At 46.4% G+C, this 19,927-nt stretch overlaps 1 protein-coding gene across 1 annotated transcript in view; it reads right to left on the reverse strand.

Moving 5' to 3' along the window:
• Positions 1–12,222, reverse strand: part of ANK1 (ankyrin 1) — a 68,892-nt gene extending 56,670 nt beyond the window's left edge. The window contains exon 1 of the mRNA XM_075444627.1: positions 11,381–12,222. Within this exon, the coding sequence (XP_075300742.1) occupies positions 11,381–11,506 (126 nt within the window). The 5' untranslated portion in view covers positions 11,507–12,222. The remainder of the gene's footprint in view (positions 1–11,380) is intronic.
• Between the last annotated feature and the right edge of the window lie 7,705 nt (positions 12,223–19,927).

A 19,927-nucleotide genomic window follows, 5' to 3' on the forward strand; every position in this document is an offset into this window, starting at 1 on the left:
TGGACTCCCCAGTTCCAACAGCAAAGCCAGTCATGATCAAAGTCCATCCAAAGCACCAGCACAAGAATCTCTTTCTTTGCACACTCCTAAGTCAGAGACACCAGGCACGGAGCAGTGCAGACTATAGTACCTCCAGCAGCACAACCAAGGCATACTCCAAGAAACAGCATGACAACCTCACCAGCACTTTACCTAGAAGGCTGCTAGATGAGAGGAGATAGCAGGTTGACGGCACATGCATTATGAAATTTCCCAGGACACTCCGCATTTGCACAACAGATTCCAAGGTCTCTGAGTGCCATTCACAACAACTAATGTGTAAATGACAACTTAAAGCTGGACTATGGAAGAAACTAGCATCTACTGCTCAGCACAACAGTTTCTCCAAGCTACGCATGCTCAGACACAGCTCTCAGGCCTGAGAGGCAGCGCCTGCACCTGGGGACAGAGGAAGGAGAGAAAACTGCTGAAGTATCTGAGAGGACATTGAGTTTAATAGCAGCACATTTGGAGTTGGAAGGGTCAAATGCTTGGAAAGCCTAGTACAGCATTTCCCACAACATTCACCCAACACAAGGCTCTGAGACCCTGTGTGAACACAGGCAAGTTCAGCTGATCAGAGAGCTGAGCTGACAGCTTAGTCCCTGTAAGGTGACAGCACAGACACCACCCTCCTCTTTTCCAGTATTTTCCTTAAAATAGATGACAGACCCTCAGAGTACATCCCATCCAGTGTGTTAGGATGCCAGGCATCTGTACTGCCTCAAGGCCCATGAAAGCGCCAGATGACACGGGGTAGAACTGGAACGAGATGTAGATGGAGCAGTCGCACTGATAGGTCAGCGCCTTTGCAACCCATGGTCAGCAGTCAGATATCTGCACAGCGCTCAGGGAGGCAACCACAGAAAGGGGCAGTATCTTTCCCATGTTCAGAGATGCTCTGTGCAAGTCAGGAAGTACACTGTTAAAGCTGAAACTGTCCTTAGCTCACCCCACACCTGTCTGTCTCACCCACCAAAACAGCACATGCTCATAGCATTTATCTTATTCTTTGCTTTGTGCTGTAGTCAGTGAGTCCTGGGAAAGACACAATGCTTCCTGTTCCAGGCATGGCATCATGACAAACTAACTGGACTCTGAATACTCTATGCATTTCCTGCAGAATGTCTGGAAGCCTTAGTTTTCTGGACAAATGACACTGTGAAAAGGTGAAAATGTTTATTATTCCTTCGCAGAGACCATCAGATTAGTTAAAAATCTAACATAGTTTATAACTCTGCAAAGGGTTTCAGCACTCTGTTCTCTGCATTTCCCATTTAAAAGGTCCAACACATGCATATGAACGTACCCTACAAGCCCTGAAAAGTCCTGTCACCCCAGTGCAGTGAAGGACTATAACCTTCATTTCTGCTTGTTGTCTTGCTGCAGTACCTTTCTGCTTAAACAGGAGTCTTCTCAGTGACCTGGACACACACACACACAAACACGCACGCACGCGCACACTCTCTCCTTCTTTCCTCATCTCTGTATAAATATAGAAACCTTGTCTGTTTTCTAAATGCTCTCCTGCTGCTGCATTCTCTCCCTCCGCCTCCCAAGACACTTTGGCGAATACCTGCTGCTTTGTTTCTGCTGTAGATTTTTCACTAAGGCTGCAACATTTTGAAGGCATAGATTTAACACAGTCCTCTACCACCTGCAGCCCCTACACAGAAATGTATGGCTCTGGCTTAATGTTTCACCCAGTCAGCAAAATTTGGTTTGCAAATAGGAAGGGAGCTTGAATTTTGCTGCTGTTTGCAGTGTTGTGGCTCAAAACACGACATAGTTCAGCTGTGAAAGGAAATGTGAATTTTGAGATGGTTCTGCCATACTGAGCAGTCCCCTTACAGAGAGATGTCAGGAACTTCCCTGCACCCAGGAGGCTGCCCTCTACTTAGCTCAGATTTTAACAAGGCTGGCCTATCCAATCCAGGGCTAACATTTTCAGAATCTACCCTCACAGCATTTTGAGAGCTGGAAGTGAGGACTGCTAGAGAGATACAAGTAGGGTAGGGAATCTCTGCAATCCTTGACCCATCCTTCCATCACGCCCCCAGTGATGCTGCACCTTTCCAGACCAGCACAAAGAGGGTATATTTCTGAAGAACCTTGACACACTTAGACAATTAAACCAAATTAGCACAATTCAGACTAAACTTCTAATTTTAGCACTCTGTGAAGCTGCTTTCCTTTGAGCTCCAGCTCGCTGTACCTCAGCTTCAGCACGCTACAGGGCGGCTTCCTATCGTCAAAAAAACGAGCCTCACAGGCTACCAAGCACAGGACTTTCACAAAGGGCACTGTCCTTTGCTTCTTGATCTCCTGAAGACACTGGGTCTCGACAGGACTCACTCCCTGTACACAGCAAGTGCCCTGCTTGGGCAGACACCTTGGCCAAGGGACAGGGTGCTGAGGATAGGGCACAGTTTGAAAGAACTTGCTCCCAAAAGAGATTTCTGAATGCTACAAGGTTTCAAATGTTGCTCAGCTCCTTCCAGTACAGTGCTAACTGGTGGGCTCACCAAGCACATATAGGTGTCATTACTACCTGAATAATTTAAGACCCTGCAGAGCAGCAGTGCAGAATGGCACCAGCTTCCCCTCAGTGCCTCCTCCCCCATCAGTGAGTCCCTGCAGTAGGAGGGTCTGCTCTGACCTGACATCCCTCCTATCCAGATGCTGTATTCTGCTCATGTTCTACCCGCCAGCCACTCCCCCTACCATTACTGTGCTGCATTTCCCTCCTGCCTGGAAATGTCAGTAAAGGACACAGGCACAGGCTCTAAAATGCCTTGCTAGCTAAGCACTGTACAAGCCGTTCTTCACTTATAACTGACTTTAGTATTTGTGGACGACTATTTACTGGTAAAGGGATAGACTTCCCAAGTCAAACATGGTTCATTATACATTAGCTCACATTATCTGAGAGAGTAGGCTCTCTTGGCACCACATCCTGCAAAGGGCAAGGCAGACAGTGAACGAAGAAAAAGGTAAACACCAGAGAGGAATTGCTACCACACAAATGTTCCGATTTTTCCAACTGGGCCATTTGAGAGAGCTCTTGGTCTGTCCCCATTGCAACAAATCATGTTCAGCCAGAAACTCCTGTGACCTCCCCACTGTGAAAAAACATTGAGAACATTTCTGCGCTGACATTTTCCTTCCTGCACACAGATATGCCATGCACTTCCCTCTGTGATCCCTTCCCCACACTTAAAGTAAGCACTGGAAAGAAAACACAAATGCTAGGAGCACAAATGCTCCCATTATAACTAGCGCTTGCTGCATTGCAACTTACTAGAAAAATGCTAGAGGGTGATTGTGAGCAGTGGCGAGTGAAATTGGACAGAGTTTAGTCAAAGGTAAGTTTGAAACAGCCTCTTCTTCCTGCTGACTCCACAGCAGAGAGACACAGAGAAAGATGGAGTCGAAATCCTAGTGGGTTGTGAGAAAAATATCCTGTCATAGGCCTCAGACAGCAGAGTAGTACAATACTGTGTAGCACTGATGCTTTTTTTCATCCTGACAGCATTTCCATTTGTACAGGACTCCAGTGGCAGGTCACACAAACAGCATCAGAGGAAGTCATCATCACACACAGATCCTGTACTTCCCCATCCTGCCTAAAGCAAGAATGAAATGTTTATTAAGCTTCTATGAATCAGAGGTCTGAATCTCCTGACAGTGCAGCCAGGTGTCATAATCCTCCCCAAGTCCTGATGGAACTTGCTTCCCCAACAACCTTGACAGAGCTTGGAAGGTCGCAGTTACCTCGCAGTGACACAAAACAGTTCTGTGTTGGCACACTGGGCAGGGTTTGCAAATCCTCCACAACTGCTCCACCCCTTAGTGCACCGCCTGACCTGTAAAGGAGCTCATGCTTTGCCCCAATTTGGCATCAGCTCTGTGTACAAATACATTCCCAGCTTTACACGCTAGACATTTACAGCAGAAAAGATTCAACACTATACTGGTGCTTTGAACCTAGCACACACACAACCCACAGAAAGATTTAAGATGGCTCCTTGATTTGCAAAATCCTTTTGAAAGCCTACATAATAGCTAGATAGCTAACGATTGAGCCCATTCCTAGTCACAGAGTTTAGTTCTACGTCTACACTGTCCCCCTGGTTACATTCAAACTGGTAAAAGCTAGGACTTCCTTGAGTCTCAAAGGCTTTGGCTGTCCTGATACCCCATGCCCCTTCTCCCTGCCACTGCACAGTAGCATCATGTTCCAGGCAGAAGACACCAATTCCTTTGCAGAAGAAGTGCCTCAGACACAGAGTACTGGAGTCCAGACACCCAGTCCTGACTGCAAAGAGCTGCTGCCAATAGCTGGAGTCCGGCTGGAGCATCTGGCATCCTCAAGGCCTCACCAAGTGCTGATCTCACATGGTCCCAAAGGTGCCTTCTTCAGTGTTGTGCCACACCACAAGCTGGTTAACTTCTCAGGGAACGTGCCTGCATAGTCATTGCTCTTCCAGTGCAAGGAGAGGCAGGAGGAATTTTGGCTGATGAAACCAACAAAACTTGTAGTGGGAGACAACAGAAGTTGCACCTGGAGCTGTTGCTCTAGGAGCAGGCAGAGAAAGGAGACAAAACAGCTTTGTGCTCTTAGATCCTGCAGGTGGCATGGTCCTTTCTCTTGCTGATGACATCCAGCTTGCAGGTTAGATACCAACACAGCAGCCAGTGAAGCCCTGGGTTGCTCACAGCCATGTCACATCTTTGGCAGGATCTACTGCCACTGAACACAAGAATTCAGGTAGCCTGATCCAGCAACTGTACCAGGCCAGACATCCATGGGAGGAGTGCACAATAGCGCTCGGCAGTCCAGTTATTCCAGGGATGTTCTGAGCTGTCTGCAGCCCAGGTCTGCTGAAATCCGTCGCCCTCCTTCTGTCCGTCACTCTCTTCTCTGCAGCCCCTCTAAACCCAGCCCAAGCTGAAGGCTGCTGCTTAGTGACAGCCCTTGGAAAGGATGGCAAGCAAGCAGACAGAATAGCCCCAGTGGCTTCTCCTTGGCAGCATTCCAGCAGCAATTTCTCACCCCAGTTTCTCATGTGCTTATTGCACATGAGGTGTCTGGATTTTCCATGTCAGGGATCCTAAGTTTGGACTTAAGTTCCACCCTGACACAGCTCATCAGTGAACAGCAGGTTAGTGAGCTCTTTTGTTTGTCACACAACAAGCACAAGCGTGGTCACTCTATGTGACCATTCAATTGTCCTACTAAGGAATCATCTGTAATTGCTCCTCTGTCTGATTGAGCTTGTGGCTGTTGTTCCAAATCCTACTTGGCTTGTTCTACTTCCCACGTCTACCTAGCTTCCTAAGCATGCAAAATTTCTTTCATGCAAAGGCATTCTCATTAGCATCCTCCACATCACCTCAATCTTCTCAGAGCTGCCCATCCGGGATCTGGCCCCTCCCCCAACTCACCTCACACACCTCAGCTTGGAGTTTCTTCTGACAGTTGACGTCAGCCAGTTATGTTCACGTTTATTTCTTATCCATGCTTGAGAATAAAAAGGAGGTCCTTCAATCCTCTGTGCTCCCTTTGCCCTTTCCCACTGTTCCATTCTAGCTGGTGGAAGAGCTTTCTCTGTCACAGCTCCTGCCAAATGGAAACACCTCTCCCTTTACCACCTATTTCAAACCCTCTCTCACAAACGTCTTGTCTCCCTTCTCTGAAGCACCCTCCCAGCCTCTCCTGCTGGGATGTATTTCAGTAGGTAATACTGAGCACTAACCTATTTGCTGTTGCAGCATGCAGAATAAGCACTGCACCAAGCATGGGTGCCAGCCTATACTGTGGCAAGTCACAAACCCTCAAACTGCTTGGTGTGCTGTTTCCAGGAAATGGACAACTAGAAAAAAGGCAAGGAGTTTTATGCAGAGAGTTTCTTATTAGGAATCATCTTTTACCATTCAAGACTGCATTGTGTGAGATGCTCTATGCCCTGGTTTCGGCTGGGATAGAGTTAATTTTCCTCCCGGTAGCTGCTGTGTTTTGGATTTAGTACCACAAGAATGTTGATAACACTGATGTTTTTAGTTTTTGCTAAGAAATCAAGGACTTTTTCCAGTCTCCTGTGTTCAGTTAATGAGCAGATGTACAGCAGATGGGAGGGAGCACAGCCAGACAGCTAGCCCAAGCTGGCCAATGAAAATATTCCATACCATGGATATCATACTCAGTTCAAAAAGGGGGGTTGGCCAAGCAGCAGGAATCCTTGTTTTTCTTTTTTCCAGAAGTTCAAATCCTCTGTGGTCTGAGAGTTCAAACCGGGAATTTGGTCTTGGAAAGACAGAAAGACAGACAGAAAGACAGACAGAAAGACAGACAGAAAGACAGACAGAAAGACAGACAGAAAGACAGAAAGACAGACAGACATAAAGACAGACAGACATAAAGACAGACAGACATAAAGACAGACAGACAGAAATACAGACAGAAAGACAGACAGAAAGACAGACAGAAAGACAGACAGAGAAACGCAGTTTGTTCCTCACTATTCCCCCCCCCAAAAAAAAAGAAGAAAAAAACGAAGTGGTAAATTCAGGTAGCCTTGTCCTCTATTCTACAGATGCCCAAGCAAAACTTACTCTGAATGTACTGAAAGGATGTATCAATCACATCTTTCATACTAATCATTTATCATTTAAACATTTATAGCAATTATTACAAGAATTTCCTTCTGAGCTCTTGGTTAGATTGTTAATTAATCCATTAGCCACAGTTATGCTGCACACAGACTGCACATGCTCACACACGTGCACTTGAGGAGTTCTTTGGACATTATTAGCATTGCTGCTGTTACTGAAGTGCTATTGGTATTATTTTCTGCATAGCACTCTTGTCATAGATGTTTTAGAGGTTCCAGCTTCCTGCTCCATGAATCCCGCATGCCCACTTGTCAACTGAGGAGCATAGCTGGTATTTGCCTCTCTGTACTCCTTGGATGAAGGTGTCTGCCCCTTTTCATGCTTGACTGGATATTTGGCTGGATTTGGTACCAGAATAAGTACACTTCAATAGGAAGAATGATTTTCATAAAAGTATTAACTTTCTTTTATTTACTAGTCTCAGTCAAAGCTTGTCAGGTTGCAAGGCACTCCAGGCACTAGCAAACTATCTTCGGGGCACTTGGTACAGCTGCAAGTTGCTTGTAGATCCATGTTTGAAGCAAAAGGTAAGCCAAGTACTCTGGGCCCCAGTTTGGGGTTTAGACATTTTGGGCCATTTCTAACAACTGATTTGGTGAGCTTTGCTAATACTTCCAGAATTCCTGGAAAGGGATTTGGTCCATTTTCTACCTTTAATATATAACCATAACAAGCCACATGCAAGTCAAAAAGGACTCGATAACAGTATGTTCATGTGACAAGTTACAGACCTGCCTCACAATGTGTTGTGCTGCTCCCCACTAACCCTGCAGAAGGCAGGACTGTATCTTTTAAGTGCTCTGCATGACTTCCAACCTAGGGCTTTCTGCCTCTCAGGGTAGCCTGACCACAGCACACCTGCAGTGAGAGAAAGGAAGCGTTCTTGACCACCACTGCCTCCAGAACCACAAAAAAAAAAAAACAGACAGATGCATCCAAAGCACAGATATTGCTACTGTCCACCACCACTTGCCTGTCAGTGCAGCTGGCCACATCGGAGACTCCACATGCAGCCCAGCAGAAGTATCTGTCTCTGGCCCCCTATGAACTAGCCATCTATGCAACATGCACAGAGGTTTGAAGTTAGGATACTGCAGCAGGAACAGTGAGAAGCCAACCCAGATGATACTTGGCAAATTCTCTAATGGCAGTGAACATCTATGATTCAATTCACACCCCTGCTTTGCTCACGGGCTGCTCCCTGTCACACGTGCTTGTCTACAGGGCATCCTGAAAAGCCACCAACACATTATGCTAGACCTCATAATTCCTCACAATTCAGCACTTACAACAAACGTGGGAACAGATGGGACTATTGAAAACTTGCTCCCTAGGGTCATCCTCCGACTGAGGCAACCTCCAGCCATGCTGCAGAGCCCACAGAGCAGAAGCACTCTTCACGACACGTCTGGCTGTTTAATGGACAGCTCAGCCCAAAACACAAGAGTGGCTAGGCTGCACAGAGAGCAAGAGTGAGTGACAAGATACTATTCCTTAAATCCTTGATGCAGCCCCTGTCAAACGAAACATCAACTCTCACTGTCTGAGTTACAAAGGTTGGGGGCAGGCAATACTGGAGTAGCCACAAGGTTATACACCTGGACGGTCCCTGTGCTGAGAGACAAATGAGAGACACACAACATGAAAATGGACAGTACCAGGTCAATCAGGTTCTCGTTACATGCACTTCATACAAAAGCCAAGAATTGTCATGGAAACTAAAAAGCAGCAACTATAATCATGGTCCAAGGACAAGGGTTTTGGGCAACACAGCAGAAAAAATAGCAGAACTCACTGCCTCCAAGTATCACAGGACACAAGATTCTTGTAGCATTCATCCATGCAGTTCATGGGACACACACAACCACACAAAAAAGGCTGGAAATGCTAAAGGATACAAAGCTCTCATTCCCCAAGACGCAACACCAGCTTGCATGGGATGAGAAGAAACTTGTTCTGGGGCCGTCATCTCCTTCCTCTGGCCATCTCTGCTGCCTTGTGTCATGCTAGCACTTCCTTGGATCACAGGTTACCCCCCTACTAATAACTTGCATTGCAGCGGTGCACAGTGGGCTCAGTTGTGAATCAAGACACTGGTATGCTGCACCGTACAAACACAGACCAAATAAACCGCCTCTGCCCAAAAGAGCCTGTATCTGTGTATGAAGCAAGAGACAACAGGCAGGCACAGGTGGAGGAGCAGAAGGACCCAGTGACACAGCAGTGGTTTCAGTTCATTCCAGTGGCCAGCACAGGAGCCTTTCGGAAGAGACGCCTCTTGCATAGACATGGCACAAGCCCCATGCAGACTCACAGGGCACTAACAGTCACCCAGGCTAACAGAGATTAAACCCCACAACTGCTGCAGCAAAACAGAATGAGAAACTCCAACACATTCTGGTAGCCCTCAGCTTGCTCCCAAGGAGACTTGTACAATAAACCTCCACCACTACAGGCACTCAAACTTTGGGGGCAGGGAATAAGAAGAGAGACCCGGCCCAATAGCAAAATCTCCTGGTTTGGTGGTCCTTCATACCAAAACTCCTTTACAGCCCTCTGGCCACGTAAAAGGCAAGCTGCTCTGCCAGCCTCGAGTAAAAGAGGCCCTGCAGGGAAAAGCCTTGGGCCTGCATGAAGTAAGCAGTTATCACTGAAGATATCTCCTCCCTAATTAGCTGCTCTCTGCAGACACAGACCCCTCCTGTGCTGCCCTGGACAGATGGCCTGGCATTAAGAAAAGCAAACGTCCTCACACCCAGCTTTGGTCCCAAGAGGAACAGGAGGGTGAACAGGAGCTCTGCCCACCCTGCCCAAAGTCACCGAGGTGAGATGCAGGTAGGCCTCCCTTGCCAGTGCATTCCCTGGGTTCACCGCTCAGGAAGAGATAGCTGAAGATCAGCTCCTCCTCAGTGCCCCAGAGCCCTGCTGATTTCTGCAAGCAGACCTTGCTCAGTGCTCCCCATGCTGTGACAATCCCAAATAGTATACTACAAAAGGCTTGTTTATCACTGTAAAGTCTATCACACCCCAGAGAAGCAGACCCTTTTGGGTGTATTCAGTGGCGCTTCTCCAGCTCCCCCGCTGCTGTCACATTGTGTCTTGGCAGCAAGCACAACTCGGGTCTCTCACGAGGAGCTGGCAAGATGATGCCCTCTCTAGTACCTTCCACATGAGGAAGTCTAGACACTTTGCACGTATCTTTGGATCTCCCAAACCATCCCCAAGACACATGTACACTGTGCTTCTGGGGAGGGAGGCCAGAAGGGAGGAGGATGGTTTTCTCAAAGACTCACGGAGTGAGCCTTCACCAGAAACAGGGACAAAAGAAATCCAGGAATTCCAGTGTCCAGGACTAGCCCAGACAGCCTGAATCAGCAGCTGTCCAGCAGTGTGGCAGGAAGAATAAAACCCTGAGGGCTGGTTAGCAGTGCCTGTCCCCAGCATCTCAGCAGCACTCTTCTCAGGACTCTCAGGGTGCAGTTATTGAGATGTTCCAAGCAGCAGAGCTCTGCTGTGAGGCTCTTGCTCAGAAGGGGTACATGGAAGTCTCCAAGTCTTTTTCTAAAGGCAGAGGAGAAATCCACTTAAGACATCCCTGTATTGCAACTTCCTCTCATATATACCCTTCATTACCCTTGGTTTCACCTCTCTCCTCACTGCCCCTCTGCATTGGTGCAAAGCACATACACATACACCCTCAGGCCCTGCTGTGAGACGAACATTCTGTTCCAGAGGTCTTCAAGGGGAAGCAAAGCTATCTTAGCAGTGTGCTTGCTCCTGCAGGAAGCTGGTGGCAAGAAAAAAATGGCAGTGACTTTCCAGAGAGGAGCTACAGCTTGGAACAGCTGGTGGACCCAAGGCTCCAGCACTGGGCAACGGTGAAGGGAGGAGGCTCTATGGCAGTCCCAGGAAAACAGTCAAACGTAATGGTTCGTTACAAGAGGTTATGGTCAAAGCTGAGATGATGGATATGCAAGAAGCCTGGCTTCTGTGTCAGTAGAGGGGAAAGACACCTCTTCTTGCTCCTGACCCCACTCACCCGCTGCCAGCAAGTAACATGCCTTTGCTGGGAGGGATGACTTGTGTCCCACTCACAAATATAGCCTTCCCTAAGCAGCACATGAGCTCACAGTCTCTTGCAGAAAACTGCTTTCTCTGTTAGCGGTCTGCTCCCACTGTACCCTGGTTTTAGTGTTCTGGCAGAGATCAAGCAGGGCATGGAGTAGACATCAACACTGCTCCTTCACTAGAGAAAGGGGCAGGGGTCTTTTACCCCTTTGATCTGCCGACACAAAGCAATGCTGGGAAACTGCATGAAGCTAGACACCAGCAATTTTATCCTCGAGATCAAATCTGTTATTGGGCTGAGTGAGTCTCTTTAGCTGCCTTGACAAACGCCTCACTCCCTTTCCCCCTTCACCTGGCTTTTTTATACATCACCACCCTCCCTCACCCGAAGCTGTCAGGGCAAACAGCAGATTCCTGGCCCCAAAAGTTGTTCTCTGTTTGGCAGGCTGTTTCTTGTGCTGACTGCATATAGATTTGTACAAGGACCAGACTGCATCTCTGTCATTTCACCCCATGCCCACCCCCAAAATGCAAACAGCACTCACTGCCACGAGCACGGGCATCTCGATACAGGGCTGCTTGCCTCAGTGTCACTGACCTTTTTCTTTCGGTCCCGAGAGCGGTTCCTGCGCTTGCGATTGGATTCTTCCTTCTCCTTCTGCTCCTGCAGAGCCTGAGCCTCAATATCTTTGATTTTCTTCAGCTGCTTAGCTGCTTGAGCCATGGCCGGTCAGACTGCAGTTTCCTCCAGAGCTCACACCCACACTTTCCAAAGAGCACCCTCCAATTCCTGTCCAAGAAAGTCCCTTCCCCTAGCTCAAATGCTGTCAGCACAGATGAGTGTGAAACCAGTAATGAGAGGAAAATAGCAAGCAGTCAGCAAGCCCCAAAGGGCACCCGATGTCTCCAGCTAATTGCTAGATGGAGTCTGTGAGACCTTTATAAAGCATTAATAATCCTAAATCCAGCTGTTCCAGAGGTTCTGTGCACCATTGCAGTAGCCCCTGACTGCACTGGCACATCATGCAAAATCCTCCTTGTGGGACAGGACACTGGGCTGGTGCTGTGCTCTCTCCCTCAGTGTCTCTCCCGCAGTACGAGAAGACGCAGGCAGTCAGCCACAGGAAGGAAAATAACTCTCAGCAATTAATGCATGATGACAACAGAGGAGCAGTGAAAAAGGAGGCTGATGCATTTCCTCCCGACTTCTGGGTACTCTGTAGCAATGCATAAAGAACAGTAACCTGCACGTAGTCAGTCAGTGGCTTTACCACTGCAGTGCTGCTGAGGCAGGCACATATTCCAGTCTCCAATTTTCTTCCTCTCAGTCACTCTCTGTGCAGCAGCCGCATCACTTGCTCGCTCTCTGGGTTATGATTCCAGCTCCTTTCAAGACGAGCAATAGGGAATCGCTGCATCAGTTAGAAGGCAAGCAGCATCTCTGCTCAGAAAACAGCCGACACTGCAAAGGATGTGCCAAGTCCTGGAGCAAAGTGCAGCTTAACAGCATCCTTTCCTCCTCGTAGCTCTCCACTGAGTGAGCAGCAAGGGGAGGGATCTTGGCTGTGAATGCGAGACAGAAACCAAGGGCTCAGTCTGCTCTGACTACACAGCACCATAAAAGTAAACCTGAGCCACCAGCTCCTGCCCATCCAGGCATCACCAGAGCTCCAGTCCTCAGAGTCAAGACTCCTGGAGAGCTAGCCACCCCTTCTCCACACACAGCCATACATTTCACCCGCAGCTGCCTTCCAAAAGCACAAATAATTCCATGTTCGAAGCCAGGGGTCAGGCCTGGAGGTGCTACTTTGGTTCCTGCATATGGCACCAGTGTGTGGGGTGGACTCTTTGGTGGTGACTACAGCATAACCTGCAGCAAAGTGTGCTTTACTATTCAGGCACTTCTGAGCAGCCCTGCCTTTATTAGCTCAATTCTTGTCCCTCAGAAAAACTGTCCCCTATGTGCAAACCCATGAGCAAAGCACTGGGAGAATTATCTGTTTAGGTGAAGCCTTGTACACGCCGCACTTTTCTGGCACAGTCCCCTCAGTTGTAGACAGAATGGGTCCCTCTTGTTTCAAAAGATGGTGAAGCAGGGATTAATGTCCTTTTCTCAGCAACTGCTTGAGAGTCACTTACAGGTTATTTAGACTGGCAACAAGCTGAGATGCAGACTTAACAGTACAGACACTATATGTCACTTTTCTGTCTGAGTAAGTTTTCCTGCATTTTTGTCCCTTTGAAGTTCCTCCAATTCTGTTGCTTCACCCACAGATCAAGGAGGGTGCTAAAAACAGGAAAAAGACTGGCATATCATGTAGCTTTTAATGAACTCGATGACTGAGAAGATAGAAAAGGTCCTGATAAAATGCAAAGAATATGAAATAATCAGATTTTACATGGCTTTTCCAAGGACAGCTTTTGTTCTGTGTACTGTACCCACATGGATTAAAAATACACTCAAGTGTAGATACAGCTGCATGTCTTTATATAGCAACACCCCATCAATGTCCATGGAAAAAAAATTACAAAATTAAATAGAAGCTGCACAGTGACAGGATCCACAGACAGGAGGTGCCAGGAACACAGCTGTACTAGTCACCTTAATTGTGCCTCTTCCACGTAAGCACTTTGCAGGGCAAAGGAGGCATAGGCCAAACACAAAAAAATGACCTGTCGCCAACAGTAGGTACACAGCAGGCAAAACAGTTGTCACAACCATAATACACAGAGCTCTTGACTTCTGTATGTTTCACTTTGCACCTGAACCATCTCTCTGCTAGTTTAGAATTCTTTATGAGGAATTTTCTAATTTTTCAAAACAGGTAACTTGTGAATGCAACCAAGTTCTGCTATACACAACAGCATTAGTTCCCACCATATGTAGTCACTAGTGTTTGGGCACCAACCTTTCAGTGCTGTGGGGTACACTGAGCTCTGAGCACGGCTAGCAAGGCTGTAGCAAGGCACTGCTGCGACTTTATGTCTCATCCCTAACCCGAGTCCTGCCTTCCAGGTTCCAAGACTCAAGCTGGGTCAGACTTCAAAAACCCAGCCCCGCTACGTGGCAGGGTCTGCACACTTGCAATCAAGGGATAGCTGTGCTGCCCTCTAGACTTTGGCATACCATCCCTTCTTCTCCTGATGTCAACAAAGCATCTGCTGTAGACACAGCTAAATGGCATCAGGCAGCGGCAGTACACTCAGTCTTCGCCTGCATGCCTGTAAGACACTGCCTCCTACAAACAGATCCCGCCTCTTAACTTCTTGTAAGCCAGAACAGAGTGAGCATAGGACAAGAGCAGTAATCAACAAGGGAGAACTGGGATATGGGGAAAAAGACACGGGAGTGAGTGGAGTCATGCTCTTGCTGGTCCAGTGAAAAGGACCCTGTGAGATCAAAGCAGTAATCTGGAGGGTGACAATTACTACAGAGCAATTCCACAATGCTTGTTTCAGTTGAAAGCTAGTTACAAACATCACTGAGAGCCCTGGTACTAACACCGGGCCAAGAACTGAGCACAACATAGCACAAATCTGATGTTTGTGCAGTAGGACAGACATCAGGGGATGCTCAGCAGCTACAGCATAAACCCAGGCACTAGCACCAATAGTGAATCATCCTACAACCTGTGGCTGGCAGGCAGCATGCAGTTACAGCACACACCAGCTACACAGGTGACACGAGCCCTGACCCCAGGGCATAAGAGCAAGTGTCCTAGCATGCAGCCTGCACAGCAGTGCAAGCCCTAACACTAACGCTCATGAGTTAACAGCACATTGTCATTGGGCTGGCAGTATGGGCTGAGGGTCTCATGCTTGATGAAGGAGAGAAACAGACTTTGGACACTCAGCAGGATTAATGGCTCAAGCTGCTGGTGTCAAGAACAGTGAAACTCAAGATTTCTTTCTATAGTGCTTGTATGAAGTTTTTCCTTCACTGGCAATTAACCTGGGACTGACGAATGACACGCTGAGGCAAGTCCGCCTGTGCACACCCACAGCTGCAGAGGACTGCCTAGCTCTGACAAGATGTCTCTCAGCTGCTAAAAAGGAAAACTCCTAGCGTTTGCTCTGGGAACAAGCAGCAGGGCAGCCACTGCCATGAGCTCTAGGCAGCACATGAGGGAAAGGCCAGCCCTGCTCCCACACCTGCTAGCGACACTGTCCATTCAAGAAAGTGGGATGGAGAAGATGCTGGCTAGCACAAGACTCTTCTGGTGACCAAGGAAGGACCGTTCAGCAGAAGAGCCAAAACCCCTCATCTCAACCAGTTTGTTGAACCTAGGAGTCCCTTGGAAAGCTTTTTGTGTTGTCACTGCTGCTTTTAACCTGCTAACCCATTTGTTGGCTTGTGCATCAGGCACTGTGTTCACTTTTTCCACACAGTGAGAAACAAGTGAAGTAGAATGTGTGAGACCTCAGTTGTCTGTATTTCTCTTGTCGTCTTCCAGGTAGGTTTAGGCAGTGTTTCCCGATGCTCCAAACAAAGGGCTGCTTTGGTCAAAAAAAGCAGCAGCATTAAATAGGGACATTTAATAAACTCAGAGGGTAGAAATCTAAAAGCCATCTAAGAAAGGAGTTGTTATTAACAAAACAGGTCTGGGACATACTATTACAAGCCAAGATCACAGCTCAGAACTTAGTCAAGTTCAGGAGAACTCAGAGATGTACATGCAAGTGCTTGGACTGACCATAAGAGAGAGATTTTTCCGAGGAGGTGCAAGTCCCATTAACACAAATGTAATTAGCTGCCAAGTCAAAGAGGGCCTCACACTTTGGGCAGGCTATTGTGCAAGTGCAGACTCTACTAGTTGAGCAGCCACTCTTGGGGCCTGAATATGCTTAGACATAGCTATCCTAGTGTTCTTCACTTTTGCCTGAAGGTGTACACATGATAATGCCTCCAGACACTTTTCATTGGATGCTCAGCTGCCATTCTGTTTAATACAAAACAAAGCACTCGTTCAAATAAAAACAGGAAAAAGATGCTAATGATTCCATGAAGAGACGTGAAATGCTTATAGCGAGGCTGGAAGGAATCTCTCAAGTACTGGCAGGCAGACAGTTTAGGAGGCAGCTCTGTCAAGCACCACAGAACTGTACTAGGAGTATCTGCACTTCACTTTAGGTGACCCTGCTTGAGCAGGAGGTTCGACCAGATGACCTCCACAGATCCTTTCCAATCTTACTCATTCTGCAATTCTGTGACACACGAAGGGACAGCACACACTAGCACAGAATCTCCAGACTGGAAGAAAGGTGATAAAAGAGCACAGAAAACCATGATCGATACAGATAACACACAAAACAAAATATTTATTATTTCACACAAAAGAAAAATCAGAGGCAGCATATTTAAAATAACGAAAAAAACCCCCATATTCTTTCTACTCAACATAAAAATGAACTGTGGAGTTCACTGCTATAGGATGCTGTGAACACCAAGCCATAGATGAGTTCGATAAATTTGGGAATGATAGGTCCATCACAGGCTATTGAACATGATGGTTTGGGCCCAGTCTCCTTATCTGGAGGCCCTTAAAGCACAGCTTGATTAGAATGCTGGGAAGGGACACTAAAGAGGAGGCGAGATGCAGAAAACTTTTCAAAAGACTGTTCCTGGCCATAGCATATATCCTATAACTCCTTCCCTGTTGCCCTATGCATTACTGCATGACTGATCATGACTGGAAAACCACTACACACATGAATTGCAAAATACCCCTAGTCCCTGCCTGCCCACAAAGCACATCAGAGAAGTATCTAGCAAGATTCCAGACGGCCCCAGGCTCAGACTCCATCTGTAAGTCAGAGGGATTATTGATCTAATACCCTTCAGGTACACCCTGAAGGGTACCAAAAGCATCAACCACCATCCCCAGAAAAGGAGGATGCACTTGAGCAGATTAATTGCTTTTACCAGTGCAGCTCAGAGGAATACCTATGCTTTTCCAATGCCAGAAGTGTTCCCCTGTTCAAACTCATTTTCCTCACCACCTTATCCACAGTAATATCGTATTCTTCAGACCCTGACTATAGCACAGTGATTTGCAGCTGTACATACACTGTCAGAGCCTCCATAACACCACAATTTCCTTTCTACCTTCCTCCTGCACTAAAATTTGCCACTTGGACTCACCGAGCCCTGCGCAGTACTTGTGATGAAGGTTCTTGAGGACAGTGGTCAGGTTTCCTAGCAGATGAAAGTGCTGCCTCACAGCTGGATAGATAGAGAGATGATCAAGGGTAGCTGTGATAGCCTCTAAAGACACTGTTTTTTTAGTGTTTTCCTTTGTCCTCGGTCTTTCAGCCATCACCTGCTGACTCCTTGCTGCATATCTCAAGACAGTTCTGCTCATTTTCTGAGGACCAAATTCTGTGATTTGCTTTGGTCTCAAGAGCATGCTCACTAACACAAACCAAAGGAGGACAAAGACACTCCCAAGGCAACTGCAGCCTTGCCTACTTCAGACTGCAGAAGATTTTTACCAGAAGGGAACTCCAAGCAACTTGAACCTGCTGCTCTGGAAAATAGCTCCTCACAGCAGAATTGACTGAAGCCCTGGTTCAGGAAATCTGCTGTCCAGTAACAATCCAGTTCTTCTCTGACACCCTTTTCCCCTTCTCCTCAAGACACCAGGGAGGATTTCATCCCTATCAAATGCTAGGTCCAGAGCTGCTGTCCTGGTACAACCCTAGCTGCTAGTACTTGAAGTCATAGTTAGCTCCCTAACTTGAGGAAGAGTGGCATGCCTACTAAATGGTCATTGAAATTACATGTGGTTGTTTTTGAAACATCTGTCTTGAATTTTGACAGCATGATTTACAAGTCTGAGTTAATTGGAATTAGGTATCGCCGCCATACACATAAGATTGTCCTGTGTAGGGACTTACACTCATGATGGTCTAAGTTATGAAGCATTTGGCCTACGATTGACATCAAGCTTTTATGTGCTGTAGGTGTATGGTTGGTAGAAAGGAACCCTAGAAATCTGCTGTACATGAGAAGAAGCTCATTTTCTTCACCATTCGTGCTATTTCAGCAAGGACTTAGGACAGGAAAAGGGGGAAATGGACTTGGTAGTAATTTCACTTAACTCACCACATCATTTGTTTGTCCAACAGTGATTCTTCTCTTCTTTGGAGAAGTTGTTGGGAAATATCTGGAACAGTAGATGTGTCCTATCTTGCTGCTTGTTCCTATTGGATAAAATGGGGAAACAGAGGATGACAGAATTTCAGTAAACAGACTTCAACCTTTAGCTGAAAGGTACCGTGTGCATGTACTAGCCAACATGTTAGTAGAAAAGAAACTTTTCCAGAACCTTAATTATTTGACACAGAGCACCATATTTATCACTTTTTCCTTGAAAACAGACTATTTGTACCATGATAACTCCCTGGTACCTCAATTACAGACTGGGATTCTACCATGTGACACAAGTGACAAACATATCAACAACAGAGTCCCTGTTCCAACCAGTTCACAGGGTAAAGTATTTGGCAAGGGAGAACAAATAGATACCAACAGAGCACGTCTTAGGAAAATAATCACATAGAATGAACAAGGTCACTATGTGCCAATTCCACATACAGAGCTGTCCTCCAGAGTAGAACCTCCTGCAAGGAAGCACAGAAACAAATTCGTGACTCTGTCTGCAAGGTACTGCAGCCGTTTCAAGAGATTAAACACGTAGTTGAAGTCCTGCCCTGCTCTAGGTGAAGATCGGTGTTTGGTGAAGTTGCCGAAATTCTCTGTATTAGGGGCAAAAGGATTTTACATTCAAAGCTCAACTTCAGGCAGCTATTTTTAGGTAGATTATTCTGCCTGACAAGCTGTGAAGATAAAAGATGCTGCACACCCCACCTTAGCTGCTGTAAACTTAGTCTCCCTCAGTCTATATGCATTCCTCTATTACTTTAGAGAAAGGATTTCAGCAAGGAGCTCTCTCCCTGGGTTGGGAACCTAATTAAGATGGTTCTGTTCTTTTTAGCATTTTCTTAATTATCTCACTGATGAGCTTTCAGAATCGTCAGACCCCTTTAAGATCATTCTCCTTTCACTTAGCCTCTTTCAAAACTACACCACTAGTCTCCCAGGCAGTAGCTTACATGTTGCTGTGGTTTGCATTCAAACTCTTCCCTGCATATAGAGTCAGTAACAGGCATTTTTGTCCACATATCAACTAATTTAGAGCCAACCTGACAGCGCCAAATAGAACAACTCTCACCATGTGCACAACATGGTATCTGTCTGTGGCAATGCAGAGGCTGCAGCAGCAGGTATTCACACCATGCTGTAAGGTACTAAAGGTTCCTGCACTTTGAGACAGTCTGATTTCAATCCTGTTCTAGCTTCCAACTCTCTCAGAAAAAAAACACAACAAAAAAATCCCTCCCCTATTTAGTCATTCTCTAATGGCAGGATTTGATAGTTTGTATGACAAGATTCTAAAAAAGAGGTTACCTTGTTCATGGCTTCTAAATGTGGTTATTATCAAGTTAGCCCACACAAACAGGTTTTCTTTTTTTCTTTAAACAACAAGCAGAGGCTATTAACAGTGCAGCCTATTTGATCAAATAATGCTTTAAGTAGCAGTTACTGTTCAAGCGCTCATTAACTCTGTAATCACATTTCCATGATCTTGTTTACAGATTTCCATAACACTTATCTTTGTTCCTTGGCCTACAAAGCTAGAAAGTTGTTATAAACAATTATGTTCCTATCTAGACATTCACTTTTTCTTCTCAAAACAGTTTCGACTACCTCAAGAACTGAGAAATGCACAAGAAGTTTAATTTTAATTATTATTAGCATTGGCCTTGCTCACCCCTAGCTCTATAGCTTGTGATTACGCATTGCAAAGATCTCAATTATTTGAAAAGCATTTCATATCAGCATGTGTAACCACAGTTTGGTGCCAGGGCATCAGATAAAGACTTTGAATTACTGTACTAGTCAGTTTATGATACAAGCATTTTACTAGAACATAACTGTATGCTGTTATTTCATGGAAGTGATTTGCCATGACCATTTCAAACTCTAAAGTTATCTAAAGCAGCAGAATTATGCTCTAGTCTAATCGCTCAGCACATTAATTCTGTAAGTCAAAGCCATTTTGAATTTCTGGAGGATATACAA

The sequence above is a fragment of the Opisthocomus hoazin genome, chromosome 28, assembly GCF_030867145.1.
Source record: "Opisthocomus hoazin isolate bOpiHoa1 chromosome 28, bOpiHoa1.hap1, whole genome shotgun sequence".
Classification (NCBI taxonomy): domain Eukaryota; kingdom Metazoa; phylum Chordata; class Aves; order Opisthocomiformes; family Opisthocomidae; genus Opisthocomus; species Opisthocomus hoazin.